Source organism: Lissotriton vulgaris, chromosome 8, assembly GCF_964263255.1.
Source record: "Lissotriton vulgaris chromosome 8, aLisVul1.2, whole genome shotgun sequence".
Taxonomy (NCBI): domain Eukaryota; kingdom Metazoa; phylum Chordata; class Amphibia; order Caudata; family Salamandridae; genus Lissotriton; species Lissotriton vulgaris.
This window is the reverse complement of record NC_141696.1, coordinates 32,357,855-32,380,420: the sequence shown is the minus strand read 5'-3', so window position 1 is coordinate 32,380,420 and position 22,566 is coordinate 32,357,855. Positions and strand designations below refer to the sequence as shown.

General features: G+C 44.1%; 1 protein-coding gene across 1 annotated transcript in view; it reads right to left on the bottom strand.

Moving 5' to 3' along the window:
* The window catches only part of LOC147693315 (vomeronasal type-2 receptor 26-like), a 97,632-nt gene that overhangs the window by 37,555 nt on the left and 37,511 nt on the right, over positions 1-22,566 (bottom strand). Inside the window, exon 4 of the mRNA XM_086935925.1 lies at positions 10,957-11,184. Coding sequence (XP_086792051.1) covers positions 10,957-11,184 — 228 coding nt within the window. The remainder of the gene's footprint in view (positions 1-10,956; positions 11,185-22,566) is intronic.

Below are 22,566 nucleotides of genomic sequence, written 5' to 3'. Positions count from 1 at the left end.
AGTCCCTTCATAAAGGAGACAAATCCATCAATTAAAATGTGCAATACTTAATTGGGTACATGCTATAACATAAAGCAGAAATGGTACTGGTCTAGTACCTATTCTCGGGGTATCGACATGAAGAGAAATCACTTGGGATTATCTCTGTCCCCCTTCTTAAAGATAGGGACAATGGTGGCTGTTGACCAAGACTGGGGCATGACCGTTGACACCACTGCAGTCAGAACCCTGGATAAAATAGGGGCCCACACCTTGATGTTACTTCTGAACACATCTGGGCCTGGCGCCTCTATACCAGTTATTACGAGGTGTAATTGAAATTCAATGTAAGAATCCCAAGGGATGGGTTCCCATGCATTATTACAATAAGCTTCCTCCCCAAAATGATATACTGACTGGAAGTGACTCTTCCATTGATCTTGTGTAATGTGGTGACATATGGATGGTTTGTCTGGTTCGGAAAAGCAAGGTGTTATTAACGCTCCAAAATAAGGAACTATTTTCAGATCACTGGCCTCTACCAGTACGTCCCAAGCCTGTTTTTATATGGCTGACCTCCGTTGCTTTGGAATTTTTTTATAGATGCTACAACAGTTGGATACCTTAGATCTACTACGGGGGTCTCTTTCGAAGCCACTTTAAGGAACCTCAGTGCTTGGGAGCATTCCCTGTCAAAACAACTGAGGCTATCCGATTCGTACAGTTACAAGTGTTCTCACTGACTTTGCTATGGTGTCAAAAGATCTAAATACATCATCCTCTGAGGGTGAGATATCTAAGCACTTCAGAATCTTCTGTTGCCTCTATTTGAAAAGGGATAAATAGAAGGCATTACTATCAACCTGTGCCTCCCCTGGTCTGTTGCCTTTGATGTTCCTACCACCCTGCTGCTTTTAGATATTTTCAGTCACTGTGTCCGCATCCCCAGAGCCAGAGAGTTATGCTCACTGAAAGTACTTTTTATAGTCCTGAAAGATGTTAAAATATGAGTCAGAGCTAGTGACACAAAAATAAAATCAATGGTGGATGCACAACCCCTATCTTTATAAGTTGGCGGATAAAGACTATTGGGTGGTATAACTACTTTTTGGAGCATAAGCGTTAGGTCATAGGTATTTAAAAGAGCATTTCATTCCTGACCTTCCACAAAGTGCTCCATGTGCCATTCTTCTGCTTTAATACATGTAGAAGTAACCCCAATATTATTCCCAATGTTTGAACATAAATGACAATTAAAATCCCCTAGCACAATCAGATTGCCGAGTGAAAATCGTCACCCTGCTGCTGATCTAAGAGCCCAGCTAACTCCTTTACTCCCAACAAATGTGAGTTCCTATTTTTGTAAATATAGAAATTAATTACTGTGAGTCCTTTTGTTCTACCTACTACCGCTGTTGAGTTCCAACTAAACGCCACTGTTGAGTTCCAGTTTAGTTTATTCACTGACCCACACAGATCGAGGGCAATAAAGATAATTACACTGCTCCAAGCTCAGCCATATCTTGATCCTTCCACTGCGAGGAAGAATGACTTGTGATCGTCTTGAAAAAATTTGTTTTCCACCACCAAGGTCACTTGTAGGCAAATGACCTTATACTTGGATATAGTTTGAAACCATCTTTCATCCTTGAATTGTGCGCCCAGCACTGCCACATTTCAGGAGATCAGATTAACCTTGCTTCCTCCCTGAGCACTGGGTAACCTGGCCATTATTATCCTGTTTGGGGAATCTGATTAGGGTAGCTTATGTGAACATCTACTCTCTCTATCTACCGCTCCTCCGAGGGCATATCTGTCTGAATTTGAGGGTCAGTCACTATTGACTGTACTAAGCTGTATTCGATGCCCGAACCTTGTCAATCCAGATCAGTGAGATCCGACAAAGGGGCATAAGTATTTGAACATCCAGCCCTCCCCTCCTCAATGAAAATGCCTCCCTCTGTCTGACTACCATTACTGGATCCTTTGGCGAGAGAACCTGGCATGTAGAAAAAACCTAGTGGGAGAGGTTTCATATCTGAGACATAAAAAGGAAACTCAGCTGAGTGTCTCAATATATTGTGGGCTACTTCTGGGAATCTAAAGGTAAAAATCACAACATAACCCTTAAAGGACTTTCTTGATTTCCCAATCCAGGAGACCCTTCTTGCCATCAGAATATGAGGATGGTCACCTATATTGAGTCTACTATATTTCCCTGGCCAATGGGACATTTTGTTGTTAAGATAATCTATGGACTCTTCCGTATCCACTTGGAAACTGTGCACCCCCACCAAAGCAATGGTATAGGGGCAGCAGGCTGGGGGAAGATCAATCACAGGCAACCCTGTTTCATAAATGTTCTTAGAGCTTTCCCCCCTTGTACCTGTACACGTGATAGAGAATGTCTGTATCTCAGACACCTACCACTTCCCCCCTCACCTGTATATGGGGATTAGGCATGTTAATCATTTCTGTTACCTGGTCCCCTGGTCCACTTGAGGTAATATGAATTTTTGGTCAATTGTGTCCCCTATCGTAGACCCCAACGGCTCCATGTACCTGCTTCTAGTACATGTAAGTTCCCTCCACAACCAGCTATGAAGACGCAAATACATTTGCGTCCAACGTTAACATGTCCTCTTTCAGATGCACCATGAATGGGTCCGATATTCAGTTCCTAAGTGTGCCTTGCCAACGTCTTTACATGGTGCACTTTCACGTTTTTCTGGCCCTGGCGAGTTGGGCCTTGTTTTCTGCCATTCAAGCTTTCTCCTGCCTTCTGCCTCTGGAAGCCGCAGCTTGGGCCTACATCTGTATCCATGACCTTTCACTCACTCCCTGCGCGGCTAGCGGTGCCTGGCTCAGCCTGCCGGCCTGCCAAGACTGTATTCAGCCTTCGAGTTATCTGTTCCGCTCCTCGAAAAATACATTCCTGTCTAGTAGTTTAGGTAAACATCCTTTCCAGCTGCAGAGCAAAGGGCCCGGCCTTTCTGTCTCCATGCAAGTAATTCATAGCCTCCGTTACCATGGTAGGCCCATGGCCCCCTGCTTTACACGTAGACACGCAGTTGCATATACACGCATTAACAGTCAGTATAGAATAGCCTCTGCCCAAGAGACCTTTTCCTTCTAGATAATACAGTTCCTCAAACACAAGATATTAGATATGATTTGGGATTAGGTTGTTCTGACACTCCAGACTTCTGTCTCCACATGTAGGGCTAAATGTCAAGTCCCCTTCACCCTCCAGTTCCACGTAAATCATACGTCATGCTGCTGCGCGCGCATCTCTGCCACATGTTCTTGCTGACTCTGCAGAATCCTTCTAGGGATCCACCCCACTTATGACACCTCTATGTGACGTTTCCAGCACACACCTCCGTGTACTCCCTAGTGCACGCCTCCTGTTACGTATTTCTGTTCTTATCTCGTTTCTCTCAGCTGTTACGCCTTCTGTATTCAATGTACTGTATGAAATGACTATATATACGATTTCTTATTAATAAATCATTGTACATGTCCATTGCAATTCCCACCCTGAACCCTCGTGGCGATGGGTCATGCTACCATTGGTTCGAACCAATTCCTTTTTAAGGAATAAAACCCCACTTTAAACCTCAGATACCACGGACTCTGCCTTCTTATTTTTGACTGAGTTATTCTTATTGAACTTTACCGCATAAATTCCGTATAGGTAATTAAAATTTACCACACACTTAGGAGCCCAGTCCCCTCGGACCAGTTCAAATTTGGTGGATAGTTTACAGACTCACATTGCACTCGCAAACTAGCACATCGCCTGTGAATAGGCCCTTCTCTGGGGCAGGGTGTTGGAGATAATTTTCAACACATTCTCCACTTTCCCTAGTGTATCTCTGGAGTCTGCTAACCCTTATTCCAACTTGTCCCAGAGCTTTGATAATAGGTTGGTCATTAAGTTTGTGATTGTGCCCTTCAGCGTGTTCCAAAAGTCCTCCTAATTAATCCAGCCAAACAGGGGTCATATGAATGGAGTCACTTGTATAGCCCATAAGGTGAGCAGAGTCATATGGAAACTTGCAGTCTGAATAAGCTTAATACGTTGATTACTACTCAACAGCTGCTTCAATCTAAAAAGGAATACAATCCAGACTTTAATTTCTAACAGACCCTTCTGCTGGTAGTTCAAGCTAGTCAGAAACCGGCTGCCCTTGGTATCAATTGTAAACTGCCAAGAAATGTAAGTAACCCTATAGATGGCACCTCATTGCAAAAGCAACTGGAATCAGACGACTGGAAATCTCCAACAGCATCTCTGATCTCCCAGATTTACTAGGAAAGGTAACTCCTAGAGCTCCACAAAGAAAATCTAGACAAACATAATCAAACAGCTTCTTGTATAACGAGGTTAGGTCAAAAAGTAGACCAAGAGATAAGTGTCCCGATGGAGAAACAAATTAAATTGTATATCAGGAGGCCAGATCCTCTGCAGCAATGGGACCTGATAAGATCCCAGTTATAGTCCTCAATAGTAACCCTGAAGGATGGAGCAAGTTACTGGAGCCACTGTTCAGTTACAGCTATAAAACTGGTCTAATTCCCAAATCGTGGACAGGGACTATTGTCATTTTACTGGTAACTATAAACAGGTAGCCCTATTGGATACTACTGGAAAAATCTTTGCTGCAAGCGTCTTAGACCACCTGAAGGACTGTGCTTTTTTAAAGGGTGTGAATCCAATGGCTAGTGGTGGGCACTGAACTCCACTCCGTCGGCGGAGCTTGCAAAGTTTCAGCAAAAACTCCACTCTGCTGCGTAGCGGAATTTACCGGCACTGGCCCACCCCTAAATGTTCACTCACCGCAGAACTCTTCTAGCTTCTGCCTCTTTGATGTCATGGTCTCACCAAACTCCTCCTTCTGAGGCATGAGGGACCCTTGCATTCGCTCAGAACGCTAAGTACAAGAAATGTCATGTGAACTTGCGCCTGCGCGAATGTTGCCTGGACTACACTAAACTTGGCAGATGCAGCACCGGAAGTACTCCGCTGAGTTATTCTTAATGACGTGGCTGCTGGTTGTAGCTTGGTGTCTCCCTGGTGGGGAGAATACCTGTGAGGGGACGCGGTGAGGCACACAACCAAGCGTTTATTTGCTGTGTGCTTAAAGCTACGGGTGCGCTGGACCATGCCCCCAGCATGATCGCCAACGCTTTCCAGCCCACCACCACTTTGACCTCCTGACACCAGGGGCACCAGTCACCCCACCCCAATGTTTTCCTAGTTTACCTTTGTGCACTGCTTTGCTATCTCTGTCAGCTCCGCTGGGGCCCCTGACAAGTGCCCTGGCTGCAGTAGTCCCAACCCAGGGCAGTTATGGTCATCACTCATCAGCATGACAACCATGGCCAGAAGCACTCAGCAGCCCAGGTCACTAGTTCACCTTGGATGCCTGCCCAGCAGATCTTGTTGTTGACCAAAGTTCTGCCTACATTCCAGCTGTCTGCTAACTTTCAGATCCCAGAAAGGGAGTCATGTGCTTAAGTTTTGTCTTTTCATGTCACATCTGTTATTCAGAGACCGAATTATAAAGGTTGCTTAATTTAATTGCACAAATAGATATATTGCAAACATCATAGTTGTAAGTGGTATGTTGCTAAATATTAACACTTGGAGGCTTGAAATACAGGGCACCCAATGGTGGCATAGTGATGATGAGTATGTTTTTCAGTGGAGGTGCATTAATTAAGTATTCAACGTGTACATATAGTATTGGTGCATTAGTGACAGTGGTGTTATTATTGCACAGCATAAATAGGAATGTTCTCTGTTGTGAGTCTGGGGCAGATAATGGAGTGACAAATATCTGGTTGGGCAATATAGATGTGGTGTTGAGCCATTCCTAATCATGGTGTTGCCATGATTGTAGTCATTTCTGCTTCTACATGGAAGGTTGAGGACAGACCTGTCACAAGTCATAATTCTGCCTTTGCATTTGATTTATTTGGCAGTGTGTTTAATGCCAGGCATATCTTCAGTATATGGACATGATGATATTAACAGAGAGGGGGCAGGGGCAGCTCTAGGCTCATGGCGGCCCTGGGCAGGGAGCGTAGGTAGGGGGCCCGGAAGAGGGGGTCCAGATGGAGCGAAGCCCCCCAGAGCTCAGGAAGGGGGTCAGGGTGTTTGTAAGTGGAACAGAGCCGGAGGCCCCCAAATCCCTGCCACTGGGGCCGCCACGCAAATATGTATCCATTATCAGAGGATTATTATATTAAGGATATATATTGGCTTGATGGCCCCTGTGGTTTGGCGGCCCTGTGCAGGTGCACAGCTTGCACATGCCTAAGGCCTGCCCTAACATTAGGGCGGAGTGGAGCTCTGCGGAGTTATTATGCAACTACGTGGAATTCCACGTAGTGCAATGCATAAACTCCACCCACCCCCTGCCATTGGACCAGGCAGGTTTCCGATCAAAGCACTCCGTCATCGCTAGCATTGAACTCTTGCAATCATTAATTGACAAACATGTAATAAGAAAATCAAAGATAATCTCTAACATGTTTGGAGATTTATCAACTGCTTTTGATAGGGTCGATAGATCATGCCTATGGAGGAAATTGGAGAACATGGGTATTAGGGGCACCTTAATAAGGTTAATTGTGGCCCTACACTCTGCAACATGGCTTAAAGAGCAGATGGGGGAGAAAAAGGGTCAACTCTACCGGATACCTACTTCGAATGGCCTTACACAAGGATGTTTGCTAGCCCCCTTATTGTTCTCTCTGTTTGTTATTGACTTACCAGAGTGCCCCTTAGCTATAAAGAACTTCCCTCTTAAAATAGCTTCTCAGGGTATACATACTTTAATGTATATCGATGATGTTGTCATACTTGACTTAACACCGATTGGCCTACAACGCAATCTAGATGTTCTTTTTATTTATACTGTAAAAATGTTTATGAAAATAAATATCTGGAAGACGAAAGTCCTTCTTTTCAGGGGAAGGAAGTGTTATATCCCCTTGACCTGAAAACTGGGGGTGAAACCTGTAGAGGTAGTAAAGGAGTACACATATCTAGGGAAATTATTTACACAGACACTTGAAAATAATTTGCACCTTCGGCACTTAGAATCAAAAGCTTTGGCCCATCTCCATCCCTGTAGAAACCAGTGCAGGAGAAGAATGTGGAAACAACAGTTTTCTTGACTGGGCAAACTCATCTACCCCTCCTTTCTATTAAGGGTTGAGAGATATACCAGCAAAATGGTTAGGGGAATGAGGACAAAACAAACAAAAAGAAAGAAAGTACGGCCCATGTAAATCCTATAAGAATTCTGGGGCATATTATCAACAACTAGCAAATTTTATCGGTAAATGGGCTTAGCGATCATTTTTTTATCGCTGGATTTTATCGCAAAGATAACGTGCTATTAGCAACGTTTATCTCTAAAGCAATAAAATATCCGGCGATAGCGGCGAAATGCGTGAATATCGCTGGGAATCCAGCAATATTCAGGCATTAACAACAATAGGGTCTTAGCCTGAATATCCACCTCCCATTGGATATACAGGCTAAGAAGTGGTCTGAGAAGGCGTTAGGTTTTGGCGATATTCGCACTTAGCACGAATATTTCCATCACTACGCCTGCGTTGATAATAGGTGATAGCGATGTTAGCAACTGCTTTCAGTCGCTAACAGGTTGGGTACGCCCACTTTGCATGTCATTAGCAATAAATATTCCTGACATGCAAAGCGGGCCCCAAACCAGGCGGTATCGACTACAAGCTGTCGCTAACTGCTGTTAGCGACAGCTTACTAATAGGGCGATAACATTATCGCCGCTTTTCGGCAGAAAACAGTCACAAAAGCAGCGATATTCCCATATCACCCACCTTGATAATATGCCCCTCTATGTTTTACTGGGAAAAAGGCATTTTAATTTGCTCTTGGAAATATATTTAATACAAATCCTGTCTACCTTGCCATAGGCCCTAGACTATCTGTCAATAAATAAATGGCACTTTCTGCATCAGTAGGAAGGGAAACTTAGCCTATAACTAACACTAGTCAGGCTATGCCTGTCCAGGCGCTTTAATTAGAATTGTCACTGTCTAGCACCTCACAATTGCCCTGGCAAATATAATTAGATGGGCCTATAAAAAAATGCTGCATGCAGACACAGATACTGTGCGATCTCTATTTAAGCTCAAAACCTTTGAGGTTGGATTTTATTTATTTTATTTATAGGCTTGTATAGCGTTGGACTCAACTCCCGAAGGAGTATCTCTGCGCTTTGTTTGCACTACAGGTAAGGATGAGGTGCTCACCAAATTGAAGACAGGGATGGAATCAAAACAGAAAGGTCTTCAGCATTTTCCTAAAGGCTAAAAGGTACACTGTCTGAGGGTTAGAGGTAGTTTGTTCCAAAGGGTGGGACCTAGAAATGAAAGAGCTCTTCCGCCCAGTCTCGCCCTTCTTATTGAGGGAACCTGAAGTAGGTATTGGTTGTTGGAGCGGAGAGTGCGTACTGGATTGTATGGAACAAATTTCTCAGCCAAGTACGGAGGACATGAGCCAAAAATACTCTTGTGGATTATACAGCAAGTTTTCACATCTAACGTGGGCTTCGATTGGAATTCCATAGAGCATATTATCAAGCCCATTATCGCCGCTTTAGCAGCAGTTTCCTGCCGATAAAGCGGCGATAATTTTATCGCCGAGTCTTGATAATATGCCCCAAAGTCTCCATGTTATATATTTGTCCAAAAAAAGGAGTAGTAGATGCCAGGTTTCAATTTTTATACCTCATATGCTATAAATATGAGGCAAATACTGTGAATGATCTGATCGCTATTATAAATTCTCCTCCAAATGAATTTGTCGTTAATAACCTATACAAATGCTTTCAATCTTTGTTACCATTGTTTTAGATATATCTCAATGTATTTATTGGATATATGTAACAATAATAATGTATTATTTTGTATCGTACTCGTTGACCTCAGTGAATGTCGAATTCAATTAAATAAAATGACATGAAATGACCTGGAGGAAAAAAGAATCCAGATTGGTTACCATCGGAAGGAGGCCTTTGGCTGTGGTGTTACTTTTTGAGAAATGTTGGCCCTGGTGATCTGCAGGAAGTTAGAGGCATGCCTTCTGGGAATGGATATGTGAGTATGGGTTAACCCAAACAGGGAACTACAGTGGGTTTGGGACCAGGCTTGCTTGTGTCTTGTAATTAAAGCCATGACCATTGTTGTGAATACAATTGTGGAAGAGATGAGCAGTGTGACTCAGGTACTGAGCTTATGTTTATCTGCAGTGAGGTAATCTTAGCAATGCTAATGGGGAACTATTCAGATGTGGTATTTTATGCAAATCTATTTGGTACAAGGGGTCAGACTGATAGTTTGAGAGGTTTTTCCAAATGATTGTTTATGGGCTCCCAAATCAACTTCCCATCTTTAGTCTTTTGATGAAAACTAGATGCTTTGATATGTCTTCCTCCCATTGGAAATAGTTGTATCTCCGCTGTTGTGTAGTTCCTATAAACCTATCTAGGATCTGCAAGTTTAGATAACATAGTCTGTGGGATTGTTGTCCAGACTGATTCCAAACACCCCCACCAGGTATGTTTGCCTGTATACCACCTAGCTCACAGTGCCACTGTAAACTCCTCTAACCAAGGAAAGAATAGTTCTTGGCAACTATTGAAAATGAAAACCCTGTCCTATTAGGGATAATGGAAATAGTACAGTACTTTTAGTTCAGTCATTCATGCTCATTTTGTCTCAGAGAGATACACAGAATAAATGATGGGAATGTTTTCAATAAGCATTTATTGAACCAGCGTCATTCTAGTGTAAAATAGGTGTGTTGAAAGAACCATAAGACAGAAACAGATATAAATGATAATAAGCACCAATATAGTAAAAGGATGGTAGATTCCTACCTTAGTGCTAAAACCATGAATACAGGTTAGTATAAAAATACATTACAGTAATAAATGTGTACTCCTATAATGCAACTCTAACTAGATGTACCTATGTGTACCTAGCATGAATGTAGGTGTAGAGCCAAGCATCCCTTTAGGCTGAAGCCAATCCCATTACCTGCAGTGAAAGACTATGGGACCCTCTCTTGGTCTTGAGATGGACACCCCACTAGGAATGTCAGACCACTGTGATCTGGAGTGTTTGCTTAAAGGAACCTCCGAGTCTCGCATCAGTGTGTCAGCATGGATGTCTTTCTCCTCTCCCTGCCTGGGCAAATATGTGGTGTATATATACCCAAAAGGTACCCTCAGGGGATTTTACCATGCTGTGTCATGTCGGTCGAGGATGACGGAAGGGAGGACTCTCATACAAAGTTTGTATCTAGAGGATGGTAACCCTGCTGTGATTCTGAGAATCTTACTACATAATTAATGAGGCTAGTTTTTGGGGAAAACCACGCAACATTTTAGGCAGTGCTTAACTTGGTAAAAGGTCAATACAAAAACCAGTTATGTAGTGTAATGGTACGGCAAATGTAGGGGAGCGGTTCGGAGGATACTCAGACCTATATTGGGATACCCTATGAAACGTAACACCACTTGTGTCTCAGAAACCTCTTTTATGCTCAAGTAATTCATTGGTATTTCTTCACTAATTAGTGTATCCCTAGCACCTTGATCTTTCGTCATTATCTGATAGATTCCAAATCCTTTCAAGCTGTTGAGTGTTGCACCTCTTACACAATATCTGAGGTGACAGTGTATCTTCCTTCACACACTGTAATTCTTAGGTCTTTCTCAACTCAACAATTGTTCCAGTTTATTAACTAATTGCTAGTTCTATCAATTTATTTACCAATCAAGGCATCTTATGTATGCTATGACACTTAAGGACACTTAAGGACACTACAATAAGACATTTCTTAAGAGATATTTTGTTATAAATGCCGGCTCCTACTTTAATAAATGACTGTACATATACCAATAACCTCACCTTAGAAGATCCATCGCTCCAAAGAATGGCGGCTGTGTTGATGATGATGTCTTCACCTTCTTGTGCTGTTGGGTCTAACTTTCCTACCTTTAAAAGCTTGAATCCTTCATTTTGAGATATCTGCACATTCAGTATGTCGTAGGTGGCTGGGGCGTCTCCATTGGCATCAAAGAAAATTTCCTTTCCAGTGTTGGTTTTGAAGTGCAGGTTTTTCAGATAGTGAAGGATCTGGTGATAAAGAGCATTATATAAAAGCATCATCTTTAGCCATCTAAAAATATATTCATCCAAAAAATATAAACAAATATCTGTAGTTCAAAATAGGCTTATTGCTTCATTGATTTAACAAAAAAGAATTTGTTTTCAATAATAATTTCATAGAATTAAATTAATTTAAGATTCAAAACAAATGTTATTTCTTGTAGGACATAAAATATCAACTTGCCAAATTACCAGACCAATATCTATAAACGAAAGTTAACTATATTCTTTTGAAAAAAATGAACAGATCTTTAACTCAATGTCATAACAGCTAGAGCTGCTGACTTTGAAGTTGGGGAACCAGGTTAGAGTCTGGTGGGATGATCAAGCATCCTGTGGTTCTGACCAAATGACTTAATCTCCCATGCACTATATAAAACTGCAACAAAAAAAGACATATATATATATATATATATATATATATATATATATATATATATATATATATATATATATATATATATATATATATATATATATACATACACACATATATATTTATATATACATACATATACATATATATAAACACATAAATACATATATATTACCTACTGGCGGTCACCAGTAAGTAGTTATTATCAGGACCTAGTTTCCATAGGGAAAGCATTTTTTGACGTGCCTATAACTTTGGCATTGTATGACCAATCTTCATGAACTTTACAAAAGTAAAGGTAGGTTCTATTGATGTTGTTGTGAATATTGGTGGGAATATAAACAAATATATTAGTGAATCATTAATATGCATTGTTCTGTAGTTTGGCTGTGGTTCCGGCGTAAAGGGTATTTCCGTAATCCAGTCGGCTAGTGACCAGTGCGTGGGTGATTGTCTTTCTTGTTTCGGTGGGGATCCAACAGAACATTTTTTTGAGCATGTGTAGGATGTTGAAGCAAGAAGATGAGACGGCGTTGACTTGTCTGGTCATCGAGAGGGAGAAGTCTAGGATAAAACCCAGGTTACGTGCGTGATCTCTAGGTATGGGTGCTGTACCCAGGGCCGGTGGCCACCATGAGTCGTCCCAGGCAGAGGGGGATGATCCTAAGATGAGGACTTCCGTTTTGTCCGAGTTTAGTTTTAGACGGCTGTTCTTAATCCATTCGGCTACTTCTTTCATTCCTTCGTGTAGATTGGTTTTGGCGGTGTTTGGGTCTTTGGTGAGTGAGAGGATCAGCTGAGTGTCGTCTGCGTAGGAGATGATGTTGAGGTTGTGTTGGCGCGCGATGGATGCGAGGGGACTCATGTAAACGTTGAAGAGGGTGGGACTGAGTGATGATCCTTGAGGTACACCGCAAATGACTTTGGTGGCCACTGATTTAAAAGGGGGGAGGCGGACTCTCTGTGTTCTTCCGGCGAGGAATGAGATGATCCAGTCCAGTGCTTTTCCTTGTATTCCAATGTTGCTGAGGCGTTGTATGAGGGTGCTATGACAGACTGTGTCGAAGGCGGCGGAGAGGTCAAGTAGGATGAGGGCAACTGTTTCTCCGTTGTCCAGTAGCGTTCGGATGTCGTCTGTAGCTGCGATGAGGGCGGTTTCGGTGCTGTGTTTGGCTCGGAAGCTGGACTGTGAGGGGTCGAGGGAGTTGTTGGATTCACGGAAGGCGGAGAGTTGACTATTGACGGCTTTCTCAATGACTTTGGCAGGGAATGGGAGAAGTGAGATGGGGCAGTAGTTCTTAAGTTCAGAGGGGTCTGCTGTGGGTTTCTTCAGAAGGGTGCTGAGTTCGGCATGTTTCCAGCTTTCCGGGAAGGTAGCGGACTTGAAGGAACAGTTGATGACATCGCGGAGATGGGGTGCGATGATGGCGTCTGCTTTGTTGAAGCTGTGGTGGGGACATGGGTCGATTGGTGAGCCTGAGTGGATGGAGTTCATCAGGCGGATGGTGTCTTCAGTAGTAATTGGGTTCCAGGTCAAAGGTTGTGAGAGTGCTGTTTTGGTTCAGAGGTGGGTGGAGTGGACTGCTCTTCGGACTGGTTTTCCAAGCAGTTATGTATTTCGGCGATTTTGTTGTGGAAGAAAGAGGATAAAGAGTCGCAGAGGAATTGGGAGGGAGTGATGTCGTTGGTGCCAGCGGTGGGGTTGGTAAATTCTTTGACGATGTTGAATAGTTCCTTGCTGTTGTGGGCGTTGTTGTCGAGTTGATCCTTGAATGCTGATTTCTTGGTGGATCGGATCTATTGGTGGTGTTTGCGGGTGGCGTCCTTGAAGGTGGTCAGGTTGTCAGTGGTTCGGTTTTTTTTCTCTAGGTTTTCTCGAGAGTACGACATAACTTCTTGGATTTCTTAAGGTCATCATTGAACCAGGGTGCCTTTTTGCTACCTTGTTTGATTTGGTGGTTTTTCAAGGGTGCTAAATCATCAGCGCTGTGGGTGATCCATTGTGTGAGTTTGGTGGCAGCTTGGTTTGGGTCCGATGATTTGGCGGGAGGGTTTTGGTTAAGTGATGTGAAGAGTTGGTCGGTGGTGATTTTGTTCCAGTTTCTTCGAGGAATAGGTTGTGGGGGGTTGTGGGTCTTGGTCTTTTTGGAGCTGAAGTGAACACAGCTGTGGTCCGTCCAATGGAGAGCTGTGATGTGATCGAAGGAGATGTGTTTGCTGGAGGTGAAGATAGGGTCGAGCGTGTGTCCGGCAAGGTGGGTGGGGGTGTTAACAAGTTGTTTGAGTCCGAGATTGGCCATGTTGTCCAGAAGGGTGGTGGTGTTGCTGTCGTTTTTCTAATCCAGGTGGAAGTTGAGGTCTCCCAGTAGAATGTAGTTCTCGGAGGTTAGGGCATGAGGGCTGATGAAGTCAGTGATGTCTTCGTTGAATTGTGTGCGGGTTCCAGGTGGTCTGTAGATGAGGGTGCCTCTAAGTGTGGTCCTGGGGTCGGTGTGGATTTGAAAGTGAAGGTGTTCGGCTGTAGCGAGGGTGTCGTCGGAGCTGGTTGTGATACGGATGGCGTTCTTATGGACGATGGCCATGCCTCCTCCTGTTTGGTAGGTGCGGTCTTTTCGGATGATCTTGTAAGCGTCCGGGATGGCTATGGCGATGTCGGGCGCTGATGAGGCGTTCTTCCAGGTTTCTGTAAGGAAGGCGACATCCGGCGATGCAGTGTTGAGTAGGCCCCAGAGTTCAGTGGCGGGTCTGTGGACTGAGCGGGTGTTCAGCAGGATGCACTTCAGGTGGTTAGAGTCGGGGCTGTGTTTGGAGTTAGTGGAGTTGGTGTGGGTCCTGATACAGGCGAATTTGCAGGAGTGGCAGGCAAAGGGTCCATGGGTATGTCCTGGGACAGCTTCGCAGCATTGTGGTGTGCGGCTGGGGTTAAGGGCAAAGAGGGTCATATGATCTGCGGGTGGAGTGGGTTATGCGAGGACCAGGGGCTCTGGCGCTGGGCACGGTCTAGGCGCGGACGGGCGTAGACAGGCTTACCTTTGGCGCACCTTCGGCGCGCATGGGGCGCGACAGCTGCGCGTGAACGCTGCGCGCTGATACATCTGTCATATGTGGATAGAGGAAGGGGAGGGGCGAGGGAGGAGCAGCTGGGAGGTGGGAGCATGGTGGAGGAGACGGGCTCCGAGGCACAACAACAACAAAATGGCTGCGAAAGCGAAACTACAACCGGTTGGGGCACACACAGGGTTACGCTGTGGGCAGGGGCACTGGCAAAATCAGGCTACACACTGAAGGTAAAGCGGGCTATTACCACAATAATACAAGTTATTACACAGGCAATGCAATTTGAATGACTCAGAACAAGACGAGCAGCACACGATTTAAATCAAGCTGATCAAAGCGAGTAGTACAATGGCAGATGCAACTACAGAGGCAATGCAAGCAGCGCAGGCACCAGATCGAAATCAATGCAGCAGAGCAAGCAGCAGTATAACGATACCCAGGAGAGACCAGGGGTCGTGGGGAGCGACCGCTTCCGATGGAATGAGGGCGGACACGTGTGTTTGACTCCTTTTACCAGGGTCACATGTCCAGTGACGTCTGTGCTGGATGTATGTGGGGTGAGTGTAAGCCAACCCTACGGGAATGGTTGGTGCTGGCAACAAGTACAACAGTACATTGGATCAGACACAGGGATTCAATCATAAAGGGTCAATGATTTGTGCTGCACTAAGGTAGGGGCACCAGATGGGAAATAATACACAAAAGATTCTATTGTAAATGGTCTATGACTAGTGGTGCACTGAGGTAGGGGCAGCAGATGAGAAATTATACACAAAATATTGTATCATAAAGGGTCTATGAGTTTTGCTGCACTGAGATAGGGGCATCAGAAGCATTTAGCATCTGCGCAGCCAGCGATGATGTGTGGTGTGGGCTAGCCGCACTGGGAGCAATGTCTGTTACCTACTGGACTGCGTTACTTGCAAACGCGACTCAATGTGAATTGAAGCCCGTAGTCAGCACAATTGTTTTATATCAGTTATAGCTTTACTACAATGTCCAAATTAATCTTGCAAGCCCAAATGGTCACTGAATGGCAGTCTACACTGTGGACAGGAGGGCTCACAATTCAGATCGAGTCGCGATTGTACATGACGCAGTCCAGTAGGCAAGAGACATTGCATCATCGCTGGCTGCACACACGCTGAGTGCCACACCTAGCACTAAGCTGATACAGCTCAAGTCAATGCCACGTGGCTGTGGGCCCTTCCTGGCCACTGCCTTCAGCCTACACCGCAGTCAGCAGGGCTCACAATTCAGATTGAGGTGATTGCAGATGACGCAGTCCAGTAGGCAAGAGACATTGCATCATCTCTGGCTGCCCATACGCTGAGCACCACACCTACCACTTGCCAATAGGCAACTAACTATAATGTCCCTGAAGCCTACATATTTCGTCACTGTATTCCATATATGTTTCATCTTTTGTTCCATACACCTAGACTGCGGTCTGCAGAGCTCACAATTTGAATTCAGTTTTCATTTATTTATTGCAGAATGAATTGTACTCCAAGTCCTCAAATTTTGTCAAGAGGAAGCGACTAAAAGCATTTCACAATGTGATACTAAAAGGATATTGTGTAGATTTGAGGGACGTTATGCTTAGTTGCCTACTGCTGTCTGTAATTAATGAATGAAGCCTCAATTTTAATTGTGAGCCCTGGTGAGCACAGTGTAGGCTGGAGGCAGCGGTAAGGAAGGGTCCACAGCCATGTGGCATTGACTTGAGCTGCATGGAGGTAGTGTTAGGTGTGGCGCTCTGCATATGTGCAGCCAGCAATGATGCAATGTCTCTTGTGTCGTCTGCAATCGTGATTCAATCTGAATTTTGAGCCCTGTTGACTGCAGTGTAGGCCAGAGGCAGTGGTCAGGAAGGGCCCACAGCCACGTGGCATTGCTTGGAGCTGCACAGATTGGAAGCATATGGTTTTCTTAACCGATTATTGTCTCTTACACAATTTGCATTGGTACAAATCTTTAATTGTGAGCCCTGCTGACATCAGTGTAGACTTGAGGCAGTGGTCAGGAAGGGCCCACAGCCACGTGGCATTGACTTGAGCTGTATAGACTTAGTGGTAGGTGTGACGCTCAGCTTGTGCGCAGCCAGTGATTATGCAATGTCTCTTGCCTACTGAACTGTGTCATGTACAATCGCAACTCAATCTGAATTGTGAGCCCTGCTGTCCACAGTGTAGACTGCCATTCAGTGTTCATTTGGACTTGCAAGATGAATTTGGTCATTGTAGTAAAGCTATAACTGATATAAAACAAGTTCTCGAAGCAAGGATACTAAAAGGAGGTTGTGTAGATTTGAGGGACGTTATACTTAGTTGCCTACTGCAGTCTGTAATTAATGAATGAAGACTAAATTTTAATTGTGAACCCGGATGACCACAGTGTAGGCATGAGGCAGCGGTCAGCAATGTGGCGTAGAGTTGAGCTGCACAGTTATTGGAAATTCAGCATGTTTGCAGCCAGTGATGATAAGTGGTACACTGAGTTAGTGGCACCTGAATCAACCAGTGTCTGTGCACCCTGCGATGATGCATGGTCCAGGCTGGCTGCACCGTCTTTTGCCTACTGAATTCTGCCTTAATAAGTTCATGTGGCGATGATTTATAATGCAGTGAGTTATTGGCACCTAAAGCACTCAGCTTGTGCTCACCCTGCGATGATGCTTGGTCCGGGCGGGCCGCACTGGGAGCACTGTCTTTATCTACTGAATTCTGCCTTAATAAGTCCATGTGGCGATGACTTATGGTGCAGTGAGTTAGTAGCACCTGAAGCACTCAGCATGTGCGCACCCTGAGATGATGCGTGCTCCGGGCAGGCCACACTGGGAGCAATGTATTTTGTCTAATTAATTCTGTCTTAATAAGTCCATTTGGCATTGACTAGTGGTACCTTTGGCGCTCAGGGTGTGTGCACCCTGCGATGATGAGTGGTCTGGGGGTCCACACTGGGACCAATGTGTCTTGCATACCGGACTCCGTCATCTGCAATTGCCACTCCATCTGAATTGTGAGGCCTGCTGTCTGCAGTGTAGCTCGAAGGCAGTAGTCTGTACAGACATAAGTCTGCAGTGCTGTCCTGCTGGGTTCACAGGGGGCCTGTGTTGAGTGGGTCCGTGGTCATGTTGGCAGCCAGGTGGCAGGGTGAGGACCGCCGCTCTGACAGATGCGTTGGCATTCACACAAGTGAAACACACCCAGAGCCCCGGCCTATTTATTCACACTTCTACGCTGGAGTGGTGTACGTTGGATCAGCCCACTGCGCTTCCGCTTACAGGGGAAGACAACACAGCTAGATGACCGTGATCTTCCCCACTGTCTGAGGTAACATGGGTGCATCTATTGTCCAGACCAGTACAAGCACCAGCAGTATATGTACGCATGGAAAGGTTTGTGCTCTGCATAGTGAGGTCTGTCCAGCACATCGCTGCTACACTTGGTATTGTGTGCAATATTATTGATGGGTGACATGCGTCCTTCACACATGCTTGGTTGCCACATCTGCCAACATTCAAGTATTGTGTTGTTGTGTTCTATCTAGGACCCTGATCAATATTGTGACCTTGTATGTATGTATGTATGTATAGGCATTTATATAGCGCACTACTTACCCGTAGGGTCCCAAGGCGCTTCGACCGCTGTAAAACCCTTCCTGGCTTCCCTGAGAGATGGTCCCTTAATGGGTATCTCCAGGGTGAGACCAGGCATCCCCAGCGGTCTGGTGGGGCCGTTAGTGAAGATGAGGCAAGCTAATGCCCAGAGTTGCCGAGTGTGATCACTGATCAGAGTGGGCACCGAGGTGAGAGAATTATCGAGTCCGCTGACCCTGGTCCAGAAACCTGCCGCGCCGGGAATCGAACCCTGGTCCCGGGCCGTCCTCTGCTCTCGGGTCTGCCGCCTCTAACCAGTGAGCCACACTACTTCACCCTATACGGCTATAATCAATAGATATCGCTATAATGGCATAAACGATCAGAGCCATATTTCAGTAACTCGTCTCTGCAGCTCATTACAGTACATGACACAGCAGAAGCCACTTCCTTAGATTCCTAGATAACACACCAAGTTCTTTCGACAACTCAAACCCCCAGCAACCTGGGAAAGCCCTGCTTGCTTTGTTTTGATTAGTAATAGAACTCTAATGAGCACTGTAAGAACGACCAGTTCTTAGTGACATCTTTATTGACGTCTTATGTCCAAAAACTTACGTCAAACTCGGCACCTTTCAGACATAAATAATACCAACGTTGCCTTAAGCAAACACGATGGTGGTGGTGAATACAGGAGCAGAACAGCTGTCCCTTGCAGAGCCCAGCAGATGCGAGAAGCCCACGGACGCTGCCCTCCTCTTCCTTGACGCGCTGAGACATACGCTGTCTTTCCTCCTGCCGAGAAAATCCAGCTCCGGCGTTTCCAGCCTACCCTTGCGGGTGACTGGAATATCGAGTTCTGAGAGGAGATACCAGACCTCCAGCATTCTATTCCAGAGGTACAGTGTTGACTAAACCCTTAGAGAGAATTCTTGAAGCAAACCCTTGGCAAAACCAACTTAACTTAAACTGCTACTTACTTACTTCCTCCCATGTATTAGGCTTAGGTCAGGTACACCGGGGTAGGCGTAGTTAGAAGCACCAGTTGAGGACGTTAGTCAAATGTATATATGAATGTATATATTTTATTCATTTTATCTATCGTATGGCTAAGAAACCATATCAATGCTTTTACAGTATTCTTTCGTAATACTCCTTTTACTGTACGCACTTTTTATAATAACAAGTCTTGCAATTGTGTCAATTCATTTCTCTTGTATGAGAAGGAAGACTGTTCAATAAATAATACCTTTTATTGAAAACGCCTGTCTCTCTATTCTCTACATACTGGTGAAAGTAATTCTGCACAACTGACTGAGTGAAATAGCTGTCTATTGTTTCACACGACTCTAGAGATTGACTCTTATTTCTGAGGAGCAAAGTTGTCATGTTAATGCGGTTGTCGGAAGCTGAATCCCTTCTTGTCTGAGCCAGGGAAGCTGATCACTTCCTATTCAGTCAAGATAGTTTCCAGTGACCTCTGAGCTAGCTGGTGCAAACCTAAATTAAGTCTAACATAGTCAGTAGAGACCTAGAAGACCTCACATCTACATCTACACTACTGTTTATGTTATTCCAATGCGCAGGGCCTATAGGGAAAATAGGAACTACACTACAGTGTGGCTGAGGGACCATGCCGTTTTTGGAAGGGCTGCTGTCCTGTTCTGTGCTGCCTCATGGTAGAAGGGAGGGGGTGGTCCGGGGGGACGTCCTGAGGCTGGTGGCAGTGGGTGTTGTGGCCTTCATGGGTGTCGGAGCTACATGATCAGTAACTTTATGACATGTGTTGTTCTTCAGATGTGATTCTGGGCTGGGCTGCCTTTCACACTGCAGGAAGTTGTCCTGGTTTACACCAGTAAAAGGCAAATGTTAGATTCCTACTGCTAACACGGCCTATTGCCTGTTTTTGGATTGCAGCCCAGATTTTGCTCTCGTTGAAAATATCGGGAACTGTTTTTTTGTGTTATTTTGGCATGGGAACGCCTACTCTGCATGTTATTACCGATAGTTGTTGCTCTCATTTGTGGTGATTTTTTTTGCAGAAGCTATTGCTGGAAAACTGGGGATATCGGCTGTTTTCATTAGGTTGAGAATGGAATGATAATTTAAAAGGTTTAATGAAGATTATAATTAGAAATTAGCATTTAAAAAACCTTTGAAATTCACTGAAAAAAACAATAAGTTTCAGGGACGTTTTAGTTAGTTGGATATTTCACTCGTACAAAACCATAGAAATTCCACCTTTATAGTTAGTTCAGCTAACTATAACTCCTGCCTCCGCAATGCACTGCTGATGACATCACATATTAAATCATTCATGACCTGGTCAGTGACATCACTGGTGAAATCACTGATGACATCTCAAATGACATCACTGATGACATCACTGATGATATCATGCATGTGAAAATCTGATGCACCTCCTCATACTTTAATAAAACCTTTGATACACCCACTCTAAATTACAGACTATCATTTTTTAAACAATAGGGACACCAATACCAGTTACTAGGTACGCACTCACTGATTCTTAGGTCTACACACATCCACTCATCCACCCATACAGTCACTCATACATGTAGTGAATCATCAATACAACACTATTATAGGCACTCACACACCTATACAAACACTCACACACCACCACGCATCCAGAGTTACTCACACATCTAGTCAGTCATGCAAAGAATCAATCACACTTCTATTTACTAACCTATACAGTTATACACACACGCAACCTCATTTATTCATATAGATACTAACATATACTTACTCTCTTATACAATCACTGATACAAGTACACACTGATCCATACAGACACTCTCACAATCACGGACTCACACGTATAGTCATTTATATATTCCACCTCTCACATGTACTGTGTTTTAATATGTAGTTACTTGGACATGTAGCACTGAGATATCCATTCACTCACCAACACACACATACACACACTCACCCATCCATACAGCTGTTTTCACATGCACATACACCCAGTGAATGAAGCACTCACATATCTATGCACAGCGTCAAACACCATCCATACACACACTCAGGCACCCATACAATATCTCAGGCAACCAATCAATAACCCATATAGACACTCATGTAGCTACTCACCAGCCAATGCAGCAGCTTACACAGCAATAGACAGACTCAGACAGACATTCACCCAGTTTAGTCACTAACCTTTTCATTCGGTAAGACAAATGTAATCACTCACGTACACAGTCAGTCACGCACCTACTAAATCCTCGATCCAGACACTTATACACCCACTCATTTTTCAATACACCCTGGCCAATATATATAAAACATATTTAAACTTTACGGAAACACACAGTTACTGGATGTCATCAGTGATATCATCTATGATGTCATTTGAGATGGCATCAGTGATGTAATCAGTGATGTAACTGACCATGTCATGAATGATGTAATATGTGAAGTCAGCAGCAGTGTGAGCAGCAGTGTATTGCGGGGCACGAGTTATAGTTAGTTCAACTAACTATAAAGGCGGAATTTCTATGGTTTTCTACGAGTGAAATGTCCAACTAACTATAACTTCCCTGAAACCTATGTTTTTTTTCAGTGAATATATGTTATAATTAGGTTCTGAGTTTACTCACACACAGCCATAGAAATTCATCATTTATAGTTATTTCAAGTAACTATAACATGCGCCCGAAGGTAACTATAAGTGGCATCTCTGCCATGCACAGTTTTTATCGAAAAATGTAACTGCAAATATTATATTGATATTATCAATGATTTTATCAAAGATATCATGAGTGCTATAATATCTCGGGTAATTAGCAGTGCAGGGTGAAATAACTCTAACTATACCTGTTGAATTTCTATGGTTTTTGATGAGTAAATTCAGAACCTAACTATACAGTCCCTGTAACTTTCTCTTTTTAAGTGAATTGTATGTGTTTTTTAAAACTATGAGGTCTCTGTAACCTTTGGCTTTTAAGTGAATTTCTATGTTTTTTTTTTTAAATCTATTTTCTAACTATAATGTCCCTGCAACCTTTTGATTTTTTAAGGGCACCATGGACACCCCTGGCACTGGGCACCACCACCTCTCTGGGGCTACATTAAATAAATATAAGGGAGGGTCACACAGACTCTCCTGGACCATGGGGACACAAAATGAAAAGTAATGTGGGGGCCAAGCAAACCCCCTTGAGTCCCAGGGTCTACCAGATCTGGGGACAATATTAAATAAATATATATGAGGGGGCTGCATAGACCCCCTGGGGATAGAAACCTTCCCAAGGCTACATTAAATAAACATAAGGGGGCAATGCAG